The following is a 20,091-nucleotide window of genomic DNA, read 5'->3' as shown; positions in this document are numbered from 1 at the left end:
TTATTTTTAATTTCAAATTGAAACTTTTTGCCGCACTGCGAAAGTGCGAGAGTGTAACGTTAGAAAATGGCGTCACTTTTTTGTGGTGGCTGCCATGGTTCATCGATTTTTAAGACGTTATCACGTCAAAAATATCCAAATTTTTTGAGGTTTTTTAAATGATTGTAAAAAAGGTTTTTAAATCTCAAACATTCTACTTTTGAGATCTTGCTGAATGAACAAGTTATCCGATCAAGTTGGTACAAATTTTTCCAAGTTTTTAGGACAAAAAAAAAAGAACCGGAAAATTTTTGAAATTTTTTTGTTGCTATTCAATAGGATTGGGCGGAACACGTAGCTTGAAAAAGATTTTCATCGTTACAAATCAAAAATAGAATGTTCGAGCTTTCAAATTCATTTTTTTTTTAAATTCTAGGACGACCATTTTGAAAAACCTCAAAAAATTCTTGAGCCTGCGAAAAAAATGTTTAACTAATTTTCTCTACGATGGGTCTTTCTCAAGGTATTAATGGAAACACGTTTTTAACCAAAAATTACTGCATCCAACTGTTGAAGACTTTCAAACTATTCCCAGAATTGACTCCTTGCTCTTTGATATGGCTGTAATAGGCGGAAAAGTATAAAAATAGAAGCCCCTTTTTAAATTCAATTAAAGAAAAAGTAATGAAACAATGTTAAAAAAAAGTTCAAAGAATGTTTAACCCTTTTTTATCTGCTTAGGGTTTACTGACCTTTCATAGTTGAGTTAGCAAACAAAGTTAATTATATTTATTCATTTTGTCCCTCACTCTTTATGAACATTTATAATCCTTACGCTTGACAAATCAAAACTATGACTAACAACATCACAAAAAGTTAATTGCTATTTCAAAATTCATCCATACAATTTACCAACACAAAAATTAAACATTTCATTCAAATATTTGTTTTTAGATTTCGATGCTCAGGATGGTGCTGGTAATACGCCACTTCATGCTGCTGTAGAAAATGATTCCTTTGATGCGTTGGATTACCTTTTATCAATGTAAGTACGCAGTATTATATAGTGTACATTGAACAAAATACATATTCATAAATTTATAACTACTCGAAGGATGTCACTATCATGATTCTCTCTTTTGATTTGAAACACAAGTTTAATTGGAAATTCATTTATAAATAAACTTTGTATTTTGATATCTCTTCTCTAATCCAAAAATTTTCTAGTCCTGTCAACACGGGTTTGCTCAATGAGAAAAAGCAAGCTCCAGTGCACCTTGCCACCGAGTTGAATAAGGTTAAGGCTTTGAAAGCAATGGGCAAACATCGCAATGTGATTGACATACAACAAGGTGGCGAACATGGTAGAACAGCATTGCATTTGGCAGCTATTTATGATCATGAGGAATGTGCAAGGATTTTGGTATGAAAGGACTTGTTTTTTCTTTAATTTTTTTTTTTCCTAAATATTAGATAAAGCTTAAAGTAAAATTTATATAAAATCAGTTAAGATGTTATTTGGTATGAAATTTTCAATGAGTGTTCGTGAGTATGTCCTAGAATTTTTACATCAGGATTGTGAATATGAATTTTTAGATTAAAAAATAAAGAACATTTTGAAAAAGAGCTGAATCAAAATATTGGCATTTTTTTAAAATTAATTTAAATTGAATAGACAGCTTTAAAAATTATTTAATTTAAATTTTAATGTATTATATTCATTTTTTTTTTTTACAAATTAAATGAAAAATTATAAAATTAATTCAGTGATTCCACCTTCCAATTGAATGAGTGTATGTTTTCATAAATATTGTGTTATATCAAATTTTATATAAAACCATTTTATGTGCATCGATACATTTTATTTATTTTCCTTTTGTATATTAAAAAAGAAACCAAACACAAAAAAATATTATTTCAGATAACTGAGTTCGATGCATGCCCTCGTAAACCCTGCAATAATGGTTACTATCCCATTCATGAAGCCGCAAAAAATGCTAGCTCCAAAACAATGGAAGTATTTTTTCAGGCGAGTAAATAATAATTTCGGTTTTTTTGTATTTTTTTTTTCTTGTCTTTGTTGAAGTTTGATAACTTGAAGTTTATTTGAAGATGAAAATTTTATGAAATTGAAATAAAATTTTGCTTGGTTTTAGTCTGTCTTTTTCGTTTTTATTTTTTATTTTTTGGTTTTGTGGTTCATTCGGCATATTTGGTTGTTGCTTGAAATTCATTTTGCATGCTTTAACAAATATTAAAAAATATTTACCATACACATAATGCATATTAAATTAGGTTCCTTTGTTCATTTTCTTATTTTTTTCGTATTTATTTATGATTTTTTTACTGAACTCATGCTAACAAATAAATTATGTACATTTCACTAAGGTACAATATTAATCCGTTTAAGGTTTTTCATTATTTAATATACATATTTGTCTCGAACTAAACCCTGTTTTAAAATTATACTTACATAGTTCAAGAATTTAAATTCAGTTTACAAGTTATTAAACGAAAAACAAATTTAAACAAAATTTCAAATTTAAAATCAAATTTTGAAATTCCATGAAGGTAAAAATGCAACAAAAAAACTTTCGAATTAAAAAAAAAACTTTTTAAACAAATTTTTGTTTTTCGAGTCAGTGTTTGGAAGTTTTCTCTATTATTTATTAAATTGATTTACGAAACAACTTAACATTTTGTGCAGATTTATCGCTTTGAAAAATAACCAAATTTAGTTCTTCTATATGAGCTATACGAGATTTGGTTCGGTGTATTTCGTCCGCAGTCGAAAAATTTATTTCTGAAATGGATTTCAATTCCTTTTTCGAATCGGTTTATATCTCCTCTTCCGAATCAGAACATAAAGCACTTTTGGTTACTTACAAAACGTAAAAATAACTTTTACAGAAAATGAGAGATCATGAAAGTTTTTTCTTATGTTAGAAACAGAAATACCTACTATTAAAAAAAAATAAATGTCTTTTTCGAAATACAAATTCAATTTAAATTCCAATTTTCTTATACTTTTTGACTACAGTATAATAATCCTATTCAGACTTTGAGTGCTTTTTTCGAAACATGTTTTTGCAGCTTAGATCATACTTATAATGAGGTGACTTTATTTTTTTTTTTTTATTTTAAAAGTTTACGTAAAAGTTTCTGTTAAAAATAACACAACTATGCATTTTGCCATTTGAACTAAAGAAACATTAATACGTCTTTCCGACTTAACAATTTGAATACTCACTTATGAATAAAGCAATTTGCATTAAGATTTTTACATTCAAAAAATTGCGCATACACCACAGTGACTCTCCAATATTTGTATCTCTAGTTTAACAAATCACTTACTAAATAGTGGAACAAGTTCACTTTTGTAAACCACTCACTGACTGCCACAATTATAAAGTTGAAGAGTCGAAATTTTATATGTTGAGTTCGTAGATCTTGAAACCCAATATTGAAAGTTAAAAACAATTAGTGCTGTAGTTTTAACCACTGCCCTAAGTGGAAAAAGAAACACATAAAATTGAAGAAAATAGCGGAAATTGGCGCATTTTTTAATTTGCTAAGCATAAAATTTGATTTTTTGACTATTCGGCTATTATTAAAAAAAAATATTCCACTCTGAACTTAAATGTTAAAAAAAAAGTTTGAAAATAATTTTAAAACCTTAATATTGTATATACGAAGAGCTTGAACCAAATCCTACTTTTCTAAAGGATTTTTGTGTGCTGAGTCCGAATCCGAAGTCAAAATTTCACTGGCAAGTCACGTTTTTAAAAAACTTGAATATTAACAGGTCAAAAACGAGTTGTTTGGGTAAATTTGACGTTGAATTACATCACCGTTATGTTATTTTTTTTGCATTTTTACCTACGCAATCTCAAAACGCCATATTCACACGTCCTTAAGGTATTTATGTATTTATATTCAAAATTATTTTTTCTTTTTAAAAACTATTGAAAAAGTAATTTATGTTAAATATGTATCTCAAAATCTTGCTTGTTTTTATTTTTTCAAAGTAATGAATGGTTTTTTGAACCAAATGCCAGATTGCGTTTTCTGATTTGGACTTAAAATAAGCAACATTTTACGGAAAAATATGTATATATTTTTGACTAAATATCGAAAAGAACTTAATTGAAAATAAGTTTTTGGGACTTTATAGTGAAAATAGTGAGGAGTGTAGCTCAAAAACTAGACGTGATAGAACAAATGTGTGAACGGTTTTGAATTCAGCACACTAAAGTCAATTAAAATCACCTAACAAAGTTCTGGCTCCCGATTTTTTTTTTTTTTTTTTTCCGACCAGTGTTATTATACAAATCACCCAATATTGCTCCTTTTCCTTTATTTTATAATACATTGTTCAAATTAATGCAGAGATTTTTGTTTACCCCTGTTGGATTTTTTAACAAGGAAAGTACAGTACTACTTTTTTAAATGAAAGATAGAAATAAAATAATTGGTTTTAGAAAAAAATTAAATAATTTATTATTTAATTTATAGTATTTATCTTTTGCATTGACAATCGCTTTACCGAGATTTAAAATGTATTATCATTTCATAATCCAATTAACTAATTAAATTATATACATTACATATGTAAATGATTTTAATACTATATCTAAATTATCAATTCTTCATTCTAGAACTAAAGCCTATAGCAAAAAATTTAACTAAAAATGTACGTGCCATTCAGTCATGAATTTAATTTTTCATTTTTAAGCAGTTAATTACTTTTTGTTTTGTTCTGTTTTTTTTTTTTTTTTTTTTTTTAAGCCCATTTCCCTGATCTATTTTAAATGTTAAAAATACACTTTTAAAATCTAAATTTATCTATCTATATCTTTATAATTTTATTCTTTCACATAAATAAGCAGTGGGGAGAATCACGAGGATGTACAAGAGAAGAAATGTTATCCTTTTACGATTCGGAAGGTAATGTTCCATTACATTCAGCTGTACATGGAGGTGATATAAAGGCTGTGGAATTGTGCCTAAAGTCAGGAGCTAAAATATCAACACAACAACACGACTTATCAACACCAGTTCATCTGGCTTGTGCACAGGTAAACAAAATATACCCTTTAATTTTTAATCAAATAACTTGTATAGATAAACAATGCAATTTTTCTCATACATTTTATAACTCATGTGACTTGAACCATATCTTTACTATGAAGTTTCTACAAGAATTTAAAACTATCTGAAATTTAAATTTAACTTAAAATGTCCTCAGTAAAAAGACAAAAAATAAGAAACTATCTTTGCTCGTGCAGAAAAATTTTCCAACTAAACCGTACCTATACATGCATGGTGGGGAATAAAGGACATTTGTTAAAGTGAACTCTATTTGCATTAAATCATCATATACATTTTATTCATGATGTTCGTTTAGTTTCTTGACATTCGCCTCTGAGAATTTTTTTCTTAAGTTCTTTTTTTTTTTTTGTCATTTTAAGTTTTTATCTCTTTGAAACTTTTCAATAGTTTCCTCATCTACAAATGAACCAATTTGTATTATTTCAATTTTACATATTCTTCTATTCTTTCTTTAATCCAATAGGACTAATTTAATGCATATATATCTCTTTTCGGATATCTGTTTCTTGCCTTTAGGTTTCCGATACTTTTAATATATTAAATTGGTCTTTCCTGATCAAAAGGAAGAGTAGTTATGTTCGTTTTTTTTTTATATTGACAAATACATAATTTTTAAGTCTGTATGTAATCATTTTTTTCTCTGTTTTGTAATCAAAACAGCACAATTCAATACCTTAGTACTGTCATATGGTTTTGTTTTTTTTTTTTTTTTTTTTTTTTTTTAAGGATAAAACAAGGACACATAATGCATAGTAGAAAAAAATTTGACGCTAACTCACCAAAACTTTCTTTATAAAAATTATGATGTACGTAAATGGTATACAGTCATTGGCAATATTATTAGACGCACTTGTAGAATTTTTAAACAAAATCAAAATTAACCATTGTTTTAAACATTTTACTGCAGTTCTTTGGATCTAATTTTTATAAATTAAAAAACATAATATTTATTCAAAAAAATTATATTTATTGGATGAAAATTATTCAACAAAATCTCTTACCAATGGTAAAAGTGTGGCAAACTTAAAAAATAAGCTATTGGTACACTTCAATAGAAGTTTAAAGCTTGTTTAGCCACGAAATGACTCCCCGTGATGCAGCACATGAGAATACGTTAAAAATTCTTTCATGCTGCACAAAAAATATTACGAAATTGCAATGCAATATGTCTAAAGAAAATTGAAAAAAGACCAACATAATATGTTTCTTAAATGAGAGTTACTATCCATAAGGTTTAAAATACAAAATTTTGCATTTAACCTACTACAATCCATGAATTTATGAAAAATCCACAGTGCGTCTTATAATATAGCCAGGGACTGTATAGTTTTTTTCATTTTTTTAACTCTGTACATTTTTGAAAACTATTATTTTTAATGATGCAAAATTACACTATGTGAGAAAAAAGGATACAAAAAAAATGCGGACAGAGACCTATCACGTTTTGTAGAATTTATTGCACATTTAAAAAAATATTGTTAGATAATATTCATTTCCAAAAATTTTTTTAAATCAGTTGGAACTTAGCTAAGAAAATTAATAAAAATGTAAAATTGGAGAAAATTTGACGAATTTAGGTTTTATGCAATAGGCAAAGTCTCAAAAAAAAAACATTTTTGGTCTTAAATCCAGATTTTTGGGGTGTTACGGAATTTTAAAATTCCGTTTTGTAATCAGTCCAACAAGTTTTTGAGTATAACAAAGTTATATTAATATAGACTCACGAGAACAACTTTTCCAAAAATTTTACTATCATAATGTATGCGGTCTAACTCAAGGATTTTCCAAAAATTTTAAAACCTTTTCTCACGATGTACAATACATGTACCTTCATAAAGTATTTATTAAAGTAACAATTAAGAACTATTATTATAATGGACTTGTCTTGCAACAAGAAGAGAAAAATTAGCTTTAAGATAAAAAAAGTACACATACACCACAGTGACCCCCAATGTAAATAATAAAATTAAAATATTCGTCGGCTATACAATTAAAAATTAATTAAAATTAAAATATTGATTGTCAAAATAATAAAGGTTGTCTTAGATAAAAAGAAGTCCTTACTTGTAATATTCAGAATACCGGCCAGCAAATCATGAAATGAAAACGAAATAAAGCTATGTATAATAAAAAAAAAAAAATAAATTTTGTGGCACTACATATCATACATGCAACAGCCAATGGACTTACAACTCGCAACCATTCTTGTGTGCGTGTAATTAATTTTTAAGTTCCAAGTCTCTACAATAATCAGAAAAGCTCAGTAATGTTTTATATAAATTTAGAGAAAATTGGCGAATGTCTCTGAAAAAAAAATCTCAAACTTAAAAATGTTTTCTTTGTACTAACCACCAGCTCTACCATTCAGTTATATTTCACAACTCTATAATCAAAAAAGTGAGTACTTCTTCATGGTTCGTAGTAATTCAACGGAAAAAAGCAATTACGACTCCCCCTGAATAAAAACTCTCAAATTTTTTTCTCTATATAAAATCACAAGACCATCACTACGAAAAATTTTAAGTTTCTACGATAACGAAAAATGCTCCATAATCTTGTCAATGAGTGAGTCAGTTACGGTTTGGTGATCTTTAAAGCCCTATATCTCAGGAACAACTCATGTTAAGTTGCTATGAAACTAAAATAATTGAATCGTTTATTTCAGAAACAATATAAGCCATATATGAGCATTTACTTTTCAGGAACAGCTTTTAAAGCTTTAAAACCGGTTAAGACTTAAAAAACAAGTTAAATTTTAGCGTTTTTATTAATGCATATTAAGCTAGATTATAACTCGGCATACTCTAAATTTGTAGTGTTGTGGAATGTCAACATTTAAAACATAAAATATTATTTGTTTTGCTTCGGAAAAGTTAATAGTCATTGACTTATGTTGTTTATGAAGAGAAAGCGATTCAATTGCCCCTTAGACTTGATCAAAAAAAATTTACGAAATTGATTCTGTAAGTAAGGGTGTTGTGTCAAAGTTGCTGAACTTGGCTGGGTAATCTTGATTTACAAACATTAGCAGTTTCTTTGTGTCCGTTTAGTAGTACGGGTTTCACATTACAGTGCAACAGTCAAACTGAATGACTTAATATTGTGCATTACCCCGAATGCAGCCTTTGCTTCTTCTGTTGAGGTCTTATTCCGATCCGCTTTCGGTACGGACATGCTAGAGATATCCCAAGATATCGGGAATTCTCTCCTTTTTTACCAGATGATGTTGAGAAATATTCTATTTTCCATCAAACCGAAGAAAAGGAATTTTCAGGGCTCCAGGCTGATAAATTTATATCATTCTTGTCCAGATCCCCTGTCGGACTCCACATTGAAGTTCAAAATCATGTAAAAATTTTCCTTATAATTTTATTTATAATTACACAGTACAAATCTCTGAATACAATAATAATTTTGAAAATTCTTATTACATATCTTATTTTTTTTGTTCATTCTAGGGTGCTATTGACATTGTCAAACTTATGTTCCATATGCAACCGTTCGAGAAAAAAGTCTGTCTAATCTGTACGGATGTTCAAAATATGACCCCACTTCATTGTGCAGCAATGTTTGATCATCCAGAAATTGTTGAATATTTAGTTTCTGAAGGAGCTGACATTGATGCATTAGACAAAGAACATCGATCACCATTGTTATTGGCTGCATCACGTAGTGCCTGGAAAACCGTCCACACTCTTATTCGTTTGAGAGCAAATATTTCCAAAAAAGATTCCACTGCAAGAAACGTTTTACATTTTGTTATAATGAATGGAGGACGTTTGCCAGAATTTGCCGAAGAAGTTAATAAAATTCAATCACATGGTCAATTAATACAATTATTAAATGAAAAAGATAGTATGGGTTGTTCACCATTGCATTATGCAAGTCGTGATGGACATATTCGATCATTGGAAAATTTAATAAGACTTGGTGCATGTATTAATTTGAAAAATAATAACAATGAAAGTCCATTGCATTTTGCGGCACGTTATGGAAGGTATAATACAGTGAGGCAGTTATTAGACTCGGAGAAAGGTTCTTTTATAATCAACGAAAGTGATGGAGAGGGTTTGACACCATTGCATATAGCTTCACAACAAGGACATACGAGAGTTGTGCAATTGTTGTTAAATAGAGGAGCTCTTCTGCATCGGGATCATAATGGAAGAAATCCACTACAATTGGCCGCCATGTCAGGTTTCACGCAAACTATCGAACTATTGCATTCGGTACATTCACATTTGCTAGATCAAGTGGATAAAGATGGGGTAAGATATATAATATTTTATTAATATAAAAAAGCTTAATTTTCTGAATTTTGTTACATGAACAGACATAGAAAAAAAGACCACCTAAAATTAAACGGATTTTCTTGGTTTTTTTCCTTATATGACTTCCGTCTTAAATAAAGTGGAAATCAACTTAGTTTAAGATGAAAATCTTCTAAGTTATCACAAAATCATCATAAAATTAGGCGGATTTTTGCATGTTTTTTTTTCAAGATAACTTTCGTCTTAAAAAAGCTTAAAAAAGCGGAAATCCAATTAATTTAAGATGAAAATCTTCTAAGTTATCATAAAAGTACCATAATACATAAAATTAGACGGATTTCTGCATAGTTTTTTTCCAAGATCCACTAAATTTAAGAAGGAAATATTCTTGGTTATCATAAAAGTATCATAAAATTATGCGGATTTCTGCAAAAAAAGCGGAAATCCACTTAATTTTATATGAAAATCTTCTTAGTTATCATAAAAGTATCATCAATTTAGGCGGATTTTTGCATAGTTTTTTTCCAAGATGACTTCCGTCTTAATTTAAGCGGAAATCCACTTAATTTAAGATGAAAATCTTCTTAGCTATCAAAAAACTAAGAAGAAGAATCTTCTTAAATTAAGTGGATTTTTGCTTAATTTAAGACGGAAGTCATCTTGACAAAAAACATTCAGAATTCCGCTCAATTTTAGGTGGTCTTTTTCTCCGTGTTTTTTTTTCCAAGATGATTTCCGCGCGTTTTTAATTAAACGGAGATCCACTTAATTTAAGATTAAAATTTTCTTAGTTATCATAAAAATAAAAATGTTTTCATCTTAAATTAAGTGGATTTCCACAAAAAAACAGGCAGAAATCCGCATAAAATTATGCGTCTTTTTCTCCGTGAACAGATTTTGAGAGTATTATTTTTTTTTTTTTGAAATTCGATTTCTTCTCGTAATAAAAAGTTAATGAAATATTGCTATGCATCTTATTTAATTATTTATTTCAATATTTAAGCGAAAATATTTCTTCCTTCCTCATAATAGACGAAATTTTAAAAATATCCAAAATTTAATTTATATCCTTTTTCGCCCACACACAGAACACCGCTCTACACCTGGCCACAATGGAAAATAAACCCCATGCGATAAGTGTCCTTTTGTCTATGGGTAGCAAACTCATTTACAACTACATGGATATGAGTGCCATTGACTATGCTATTTACTATAAATATCCTGAGGCTGCTTTAGCAATGGTAACACACGAGGAACGAGCCAGCGAAGTGATGCGACTCAGATCAGATAAACATCCTTGTGTGACGTTGGCCTTAATAGCATCGATGCCAAAAGTATTCGAGGCTGTTCAGGATAAATGCATAACGAAAGCAAATTGCAAAAAAGATTCAAAGAGTTTTTATGTGAGTTGAAGGTTTTATAAATATTTTTTTTGTCCTATTTTGTTTTCAGTTTTTTAATTTAAATCCGTTACTTCTATTACAATTCATAAATCGAATTTTTTGATACCTATGCAAACATGTAAAAAAAAAATATATAATCCGGCTCTATTATATAGATCAAATATTCGTTTGCATATCTACAATGTCCATTTATGTTTTCACAAGTGGATGAAAAAACAGGCGAACCAACTGATGTGTTAGATAATCTAGTACCTTTGCCAGCCTTAAATGTAAGATTACAAAAAAAAAAAAAAATTGATTAGGTTTTGGTTTAAAATTTGTTTTAAATTTGTTTTGCATGAGTTTTCTATTTGTTTTTTCGTTATTTTATTTTTTTTTTTTTTTTCTAATTAATTGTATCTAATAGTAAACTTAGTAATCTTTCTTTTTTGTACAACTTGTGATTTAATATGAGAATGAGAAGTGAGAGAAGTGGTGCCGTGATTTGATTTTGAGTCTTGCTTTATACCTACAGAATCATAAAAAAAGCCTTTAAATAAATTTTGACGTCATCAATTTGAAGACAAAATTCTGGTGGCAGCTCTTATAAATGACATATAAATTATATTATATAATATTTTTTTTTTTTTGTTAATTTTAAAATTTTTTTTTTACTTTAAGATCAAATATTCATTTTGGCCTTTTCAATTGTCAGCGGAAGAAGTTGAATTGAAACGCATTGCATTTAATAATCCATCGTGGAATCAATCCCCACTTTGTGTGTCGAATGTGAGTTTAATTCACTTAAAAAAAAACTCATAATTAAAAAAAAAAAACGTAATAGCGCAAAATTGTAAACGGTTAAGTAAATTGCTAAAGCCATTTTGGTAAGTTACTTAGCCAAAAAGCGGACCGATTTTTAACTCAGTAACTTACTAAAAGCTTTAATAATTTACTAAATCGTTTAAAATTTTGCGCTAATAAAATAGAAACATAAATGCTATAAAATTGTAAACGTCTTGTCCTATGTCAAGTTTAATAAATAATGAAAATAAATTGTCAATATTATCACAATTTTCATATTGAATAAGTATAATGTAAATATAGGTTTTACTTTGAGTGTTTAATTAACCAACTGTGCACAAAAAATTTTAAAGAAATATGTATTTTATCTTCCCTTGAACAAGAGGCCAAAAAGTGTACAAAGTCTAAACATGCTTTTCATCGTAAACGTCCTGCTTTAAAGCCAAGCTTCAATTTATTTATTGCAGATTAAAATTAAATCCGATAAAATATGTAAAAAATAAAAAGAAAACTAGCCGACTTATCAAATGAGTTCTGAATTATCAAAATATGACTAACATTTTAAAAGTCTTATGATAAAAAGAAGATTTTCATCTTAAATTAAATGGATTTTTACTTAATTTAAGACGGAAGTCATTATAAAAAAAAAACCATGCAGAAATCCACTTAATTTTAGGTGGTCTAAAATGTACATTTATAGTACCAAGGACGACTTAAGTTAAAAATTCACTTAATATATTAACAGTTACTTAGTACCTATAAATGTCTCTTTGGAATCAATTCAGTTAACATTTTGCTTCAATCAAGGGTAAGTTTATTCACCCGAATGACATGTACATAAGTATGTCAAAATATATTACTATCAGAACCATTGAAAATTCAATTCTTAATTACCTATAATACACCACTGTTACTAAGCTAACAATACATTTACATCGCATATCCCAGTAATATTAAAGTACTTACATCCTGCATTATGCAATTTTGTTTCAAAACTAAATTAAGAACGTCATGTTTTTGAATGTTCAACTCATTAATCTGATATAAATCAAAACTGACATAATTGTGGAAAAAAAAAATAAATAAAAATTAAAACGATGTTTTGCATATCACATTGAATTATATTTGAAAGTAAATAGTATACATTTAGCTTAACGTAAAAAACACGAAAAATAACGCAGGAGGTTGAAAATGCAATTTAATTTTTTTTCGAGCCAAAAAAATGAGATTGCTTTTTTAGCACTTTGCTTTGTTAAATTTGTTATGTTGACTGCGGAATAGTGATGGCAACTATCGAATGATTTGAACTATCGATAGTTAGTAACCATAGCCGTTTTTAGGAGGAGGGGGGGGTTATGGGGTTTAACTAACTAACGTTAAATCTATTTAAATCTTTCTGACATCTTTTCTGCTGTCCGAGATATCTTCAGTTGCTTGTTATTAGTTGTGTTCACTGACGCTGTGCTGGACTGTTCTAGGCAGAAAAGTACAGCTTTTTGCTGTTCATTGAGATTTTTTCTGTGCTGAACTTTTCTAGTTTGCTGTTCATTGACAAATCTAGAACAGTTTAGAACAGGATTTTCTGTTCTTGCTTTTGAGTCAGATCAGGTTAGAACAGACTCGTGAGAAGTGTCAAAAGCAAAGCTGTCATTTTTACTTTTTGTTTAGATTTAATTGTGCGAATTATTCTCGGGTGCTCGTAGTTTTTATAAATAAAAACAATTTTTAATTATTTTTTCGCAGTAAAAACACAAAAAAATAGAAAAAAAAAAACGAAAACCGATAAACAAAAAATTCATATAATTTACAATTTGTTTTTTTAATTTGGACAACTGATGTTTGAATGACTGTTATAACTTGTTCTGACGTTTCTCACGAAACTGTGCTGTCCTATCCTGTTCTGATTTAGAAAAATCCTCGGTGAACACAACTATTAGGTCTGTTAAATGAATCTGATCCGCACAGAAAAGTACAGAAAAGATCCAAAAAGTACAAGTTTTTGTGTTTCATGAAAAAAAGCACACCCCAACTTGTTCTATATTCTGTCATTTTATGTTCCATGAAGTTTTTCAGCACAGAAAAGTTCAAGTTTTTCTGCTCCTATTGTTGGGGTAGAGCAAGTGAGTTAAAAGTGTCAATTGTCAGCTGTTTGTTTGATTGTGATACAAATAAGAGAAAATAAGATTTATAAAAGCGAATTTCTTAACGATTTTGAAAAATAACAAAAAAAAAAAAAAGATAACTGGAATGTTAAAAGTGCTAGTAAATCATTTATTTTAGTAAAAAATCATTTCAAGAAATTATTTTGAACTACAAATTTTGCAACTGATATAAACAACATGTCAATCGTGCTAAATACGAAGTTAAACTTTTCTGTTCTTTCTTGTTCTGACAGTATTTACAAATTTGTGCTGCTCTGTTTTGTTCTGTCCTAGATTTTTTTCATTAAACAGACCTATTGTTACCCACTTTTGTTCTATGTTAAGCTTAAATCCTGTATATAAGCGAAAATAAATGTATTTATTCAAAAATTATTCAAAATGGCCCCTTTTTATTTTTTGCTAAACTTTTTGTTTTAAAAGATGAAAAATTATGGAGAATTATAAAAGATAGAACAGTTGGCTTCAATTAGGAACTTAGATCTGGTTTCTGATTTCCAGCATTTAGTCGAATTAAATTCCGAGAAAATAATTGAGAAATATAAAATGCTTGAGGCTGGATCTGCGGACAAGGTTCTTGAAACATTTTTTGAAATTCATGGTGTAGAAGTATTTTGGCATGCTATCGCGGGTTTCCGCCTCAGCGGAAAGAGTAGTTTTCAGACTGACACTGATAAAAAATATAAGCTTACGAAAATTTACGAAAATACATTAATTGTAAACATAGCAGTTCCTTGATGACAGCCCTTGATTCAATAAAACCAGGAAAATATCATGAAAACTGGGTAGACCAAAGTCCAAATTAGTGTATAAATATCGAAAGTATATTTGCATATACATATTTTGTCAAGAACTGTTTTGTTTGTTTTTTTTTTTTAATTAATTTATTTTATCATTAAAAGTTTATGATATGTCTTCGGTGATGTTTATATAATTTTTTTTTTTTACTTCACGAAATTTTATGATTGGCCCCTTTTTTTGTCTCGGGACCCTTTTTTGGCCCCTTTTTGATTTTTTAAAGCGGCAACACTGATTCAGAGTGCAGTACAACATGTACAACATTTCGTTATTTTTTTGTTTCAAACTATAAGATTAAACAATTTCAGTTTATTGTTAAATTTCAAAGTGAAGTATAATTAGCTCATGTCAAATAACTTGGATTATTAAAAATTTTTGTTTTTAAGTATTGTCAATTTCATTTAGAACTCAATAGATAGAATGTAGGGGAAAGTGGCCTAAAATGGCACCCCAAGGTAAAATGGCCCCCTGGCTAGAAATCGTAGAATCGAAAATAATTAGAAAGTTTTATGAACGCGATTCTTTAGTTTATCTGGCAAAACCAACATATACGAAATTTCAGCAACTTCAAGCTATTATTTGAAATTTGACGGGTCAAATTGTCTCTATCCACCTCAAAAAGTACACTCGTTATAATTTTGTGAAAGTGTTTTTGCAAAAAAAAAGTATAAAAAACATTGTATTTTGGAAAAAGAAGTTAATGTATGTAAGCAGGAAGTATTTCTTATTAATTTACTGAAATAAGTTGGTTTAAAACGATTTTAAATTTTTTGGTGTAAAAATTAAATTCAAAAAACTCAAAATGGGCAAAATGGCCTACTTAGTGCTCGGGTAAAATGGCATACCTATTTCACATGCCATTTTAAATTTTTTTTCACATTTTCATTTTTTAAAGTGAAAATAGTTGCTCTTTATGAACGATGTACAGAGAGGAAGTCCTGGACTGAGGAAAGCTCTTGATTCCGTCAAAAAACCTGGAAAAAAGCATCCAAAACATTCAAAGTTGCAAAAACTACAAAAACGAGACGAGCAACCAACATGAACTGGGTTTTAAATGACTCGGTGAAAGATCTGGGGGGATTAAGCACCACTTGTTCCAAGAAAATGGGAAAGGAGCCCTTTTACTCAATTTCGCATTTAAAATAACGTATATTTGGACAGTGTGCCATTTTACCCGGGTAAATTTGATCAGTGAAATTTGTAGACGTCTTGAAAATTAAAAAAATTAAATACTTTTTGGAACTTTTTTAACTCGCTAATGAAAAAAATGTGAGAGTAATATATTAAACTTTGAAAAGTATATAGCATTTAAGTTTGAATGCTACTATTTTTCGAGATACAGGACATTTTCCTTAGGGGGGCCATTTTAGGCCACCTTCCCCTACCTATCAATTTTCTGCTACAAAATTTCAGTGCGAGAAAAAGTCCATTTTTCAATGTTTTATATATAAAATTGTACGAAATAATTTTTTGTATAAAGCCTAACAATGGTTAAAATTTGTTTCTTCAAAAAAATTTTCTTGCTCGCTAACGCTCGCAATTTATATCAACCAACTTATCACTCTTTGAAGCAATTTAAAATAGAGACGCCGTGGAATATTCGGCCATTTTTAAATTCGTTTATGGCAAGCAGAGCTATTTTAAACTTTTAACTACGAATTCCTCTCCTAAAAAATACTTAAAAAGGATATTGGAAAGTTTTTCGCTTCGACACAGTTCTAATGACCATTTGCTTTAGTGGGATTAAGAATCGACTGCAGTTAGGTACATATTAGGTATAGTTGATACAAAGTATTGTCATTCGTAAAAAAAATTTTATTTGGTCTGAGCTAAAAATAAAAAAATTTTTGAAAATCATTATTAACGGTACCTGCCATAGAACCGTTTTTTTTTTTTAAATCCGATTGTCTCCGAAAGTGCTTATTCGATTTCAACGAAACTTTTTGTGAAGAAGCATTTATATAATTTAAATATAAACCAAAAATAAAATTTCCAAAAAAATAATTTTTTGATTTCTAAAAAAATTTTCGAAAACGAGACATTGAATTTTTTGAAATTTTGTTTTTAGATGTTGATTAGTGATTTCTACAAAATGGCATACCAAATTAATTTTAAAACTTTTTTTCCAAAAAATTATTTATAAAAAATTAGTTTTTTATACATAGCTTGGGTTCGATAGGGCTAAGAAAAAAAATCCTTTTTTATTTTTGTATTTAAGTATTTATGATTGCAGGTACAGTTAATTTTAATTTTTTTTTTTAATTAGAAGTCAGATTTTGTAATATCTTTTTTTTTTCATAAATATATTTGAATCAAGAAATATTCATTCTAAATTTTACCATGTAAATCATTAGGTACTTATTTTATAAGGGTACACATAGGGTACATAAATTACAAACATAAAACTGTGCTAGATTTATATAAATGAATCCTCTTCCACATTGCTACCATCACTTCTCAACTTTGAATGCTTAAAACTTTCAACTTGTTCCTAAGTTTTTTTTTACTATTCAGTGTTGCAAGATGCTTATAATTATGAAGTTTTTATATATGTTTTGTGTACATGTGAGTATTTATAAAATAATATATAATTTCGTTGATTTTATATGTGTGCCCGCATTTTTAATTCTGGCATTATCACTAAAATCAAATATGAAAATTAGCTACATTATGTACCTTCTGTTTATATTTTTTATTTTTATTAATCGTCTTATTTGTTTATTTTTTAACTATGTATGTGTGTTTACTTTTTTAATGTTACATGTCAAAGCTTTAAATTCTTGCAACAATTTAAAAGAGTTATTATTTGTTCCTTTAAACTAAAATAACTTCCACCATTCTAGACAATGGTCAATCATGGTCGCGTAGAATTGCTAGCTCATCCGCTTAGTCAAAAGTATTTGCAAATGAAATGGAATTCCTATGGCAAGTATTTCCATGTAGCTAATTTGCTCTTTTACTCGATATTTCTACTTTTTGTAACAATTTATTCGTCAATGATGATGAACAACATAACATTAAGCAACGAAACAATTGTAACGAATCCAAAGTTGATGACAGGGTAATTTATTTAAAAATAATTTTTTTTTATAATTTATTTTTTTAATACTAACTTATTTTTATTAGATTGGAAACAAATTCATCCTTTTGGTCGAGCATTTATGCAAGTCATGAAGTTGAACGTATTCAACGAACTACAGGAATAGTAGTTTGTGCCATTGCTATTGTGGCATACATTACATTGAATTCGCTTAGGGAAATATTACAAATGTATCAACAAAGATTACATTATATCCTGGAAATTGTTAATCTCATATCATGGGTATTGTACATATCAACTTTGATAATGGTGGTGCCAGTATTTATTAATCATGGTCGAATAACAAATATACACTATTCAGCAGCATCAATTGCTGTGTTTTTGTCATGGTTTCGATTGTTGTTGTTTTTGCAACGTTTTGATCAAGTAATATTTATATTTATAAATAATAATAAATAAAATTATTTTTTCTAATTGATTTGTATGTATTCTAGGTGGGGATATACGTAGTTATGTTTCTTGAAATTCTACAGACTCTCATCAAAGTGCTAATGGTGTTTTCTATCCTGATTATTGCATTTGGATTGGCTTTTTATATTCTTTTGTCAAAAGTAAGTTATATAATTAAATATCTACCTAAATTTCAGCTTTTTACAATCAGTAGTTTCTGAAATATAGGGCTTCAAAAAACTATTGAAAACTTCCCGCTATCGTAGAAATTTGAAATTGTACACGGTGATTTGACTTGTAGTGTATACAAAGGATGAAATCGAAAATTTGAAATTTTCAATTCAGGGGGCGTGCTAACCTCCCATTTTCACCCAATTTTCCTCAATTATTATAGAGCACTTCTGATTATCGTAGTATCTTGAAATTTTGTAGAATGGTAGAGGTGGTAGTTTATACAAATGCAAATATTTAAAATTTGATAATTTAAGACAGACACCCCCTGTAACCGCGATTTTTGAAATAACTTTAAAAACATAATTCAATATGAGTTCAAGTGACCTCAACTCCAAAAATGTATAAAGCGTTTAATAATTTTGTATTATTTTTGTTATTTTTTTCTTCGTTATAACTTTAAAAACGACAGGTAATTAAAATAAAATGCACGACTGGGTCGCACGAACTTGCTCTTAGAGTTAAAGTTGCTTACATTTTTAAGACTTTTTATATAGAAATTTGGAAAAAAAAATAAAATTCGTTTAAAAAAAAAAAAAAATAAAATAAAATCTGAAATTAAATTGCCCTCCAAAACAAGTATGCAGTTTTGATTGATATATTAAGATGCATTTTTAGAAAAAAAATTTTCAAAATCGTTAGAGCCGTTTTTTAAAAAACTAATTTTTTATAAATAATTTTTTGGAAAAAAAGTTTTAAAATAAAATTGGTATACCATTCTTTAGAAATCACTAATCAACATCTAAAACCAAAATTTCAAAAAAATTCAATGTCCCGTTTTCGAAAATTTGATTTTTCAAAATAAAATTTTCAAATTTTTTTTAAAAATCCAAAAATTATTTTTTTCAAAATCTTATTTTTGGCTTATATTTAAATTATATAAATGCTTCTTCACAAAAAGTTTCGTTGAAATCGAATAAGCAGTTTCGGAGATAATCGGATTTGAAAAAAACGGTTCTATGGCAGGTACCGTTAATAATGATTCTCAAAAAAAAATTTTTTTTCATTGAAAGATAGACCTAAGCTTAAAACTAACATTTGAATTTTTTTAAACAAAATCGTTAAAGCCGTTTTCGAGATATTTCAATTTTACTAAAATCGGTATATGACAAGTACCGTTATTTTTGGTCCAAAAAAATTAATTCCAAAAACCCCTCTGGAGAGTCGCCAAATAACGCTACATACCAAGTTTGACATTAATCGGTCCATCCGTTTAGGCTGTAGCTCCTTATACAGACAGACAGACAGACAGACTGACAGACAGACAGACGGACTTCCGGGACCCACTTTTTTGGCATTGTCTACCATCGTAATGTCATGGAAAAATGTTATCTCAACTTTTTTTTTTGTACGAATGCATAACTTTTATTTTTATTTTTTATTTTATTTATTTAATATGTTAATGCTAACATTAGAAATAAGCTTAAATACTAACAATGGAATCATTAAACTTAAACTCAATATATGAGTAATAATTGTCAATTAATCACAATAAAATATACATATATTAACATTGAAACTAAATAAACTAATATAAATAACAACAGAAAAAACAACATTCTGGTAAATTAATTAAATTGATTAAAGAAGCTATTTTTGAATTTATGGGATTTAACATTATCATTAATAGAATCGATTATATGAAAGTTTTTGTTAAAAATATTAATTAGTTGATTCATAGAGCTATTGACGCCATAGTTAGATCTACTAAAAACTACACAAATTGGTAACCTATTTCTTAAACCAGCACGCCCAACATTAAAATTCAGTCGATCCAACACTGAAGAAGATATTGAGCCTCTTATTATCCCAATTATAAAACATAATTGCAAATACTCTCTGTGAACTGAAAGTGATGGTAAATT

General features: G+C 28.3%; 1 protein-coding gene across 4 annotated transcripts in view; it reads left to right on the top strand.

Annotated features, from left to right (window-relative positions):
• LOC129909069 (transient receptor potential cation channel subfamily A member 1) overlaps positions 1-20,091 on the top strand; it is a 67,058-nt gene that overhangs the window by 35,788 nt on the left and 11,179 nt on the right. For 3 of the 4 annotated variants that reach the window (XM_055986014.1, XM_055986016.1, XM_055986017.1), the window contains 10 exons: positions 934-1,024; positions 1,207-1,402; positions 1,901-2,008; positions 4,869-5,057; positions 8,550-9,359; positions 10,451-10,765; positions 10,921-11,034; positions 17,349-17,566; positions 17,632-17,971; positions 18,040-18,156. In XM_055986014.1, the coding sequence (XP_055841989.1) occupies positions 934-1,024; positions 1,207-1,402; positions 1,901-2,008; positions 4,869-5,057; positions 8,550-9,359; positions 10,451-10,765; positions 10,921-11,034; positions 17,349-17,566; positions 17,632-17,971; positions 18,040-18,156 (2,498 nt within the window). Of the gene's footprint in view, positions 1-933; positions 1,025-1,206; positions 1,403-1,900; positions 2,009-4,868; positions 5,058-8,549; positions 9,360-10,450; positions 10,766-10,920; positions 11,035-11,425; positions 11,534-17,348; positions 17,567-17,631; positions 17,972-18,039; positions 18,157-20,091 lie in introns of all 4 variants that reach the window. The other variant, XM_055986015.1, reaches the window with a different exon arrangement.

Source organism: Episyrphus balteatus, chromosome 2 (genome assembly GCF_945859705.1).
Source record: "Episyrphus balteatus chromosome 2, idEpiBalt1.1, whole genome shotgun sequence".
In the NCBI taxonomy this organism is placed as follows: domain Eukaryota; kingdom Metazoa; phylum Arthropoda; class Insecta; order Diptera; family Syrphidae; genus Episyrphus; species Episyrphus balteatus.
This window is presented reverse-complemented; position numbering and strand designations above follow the sequence as displayed.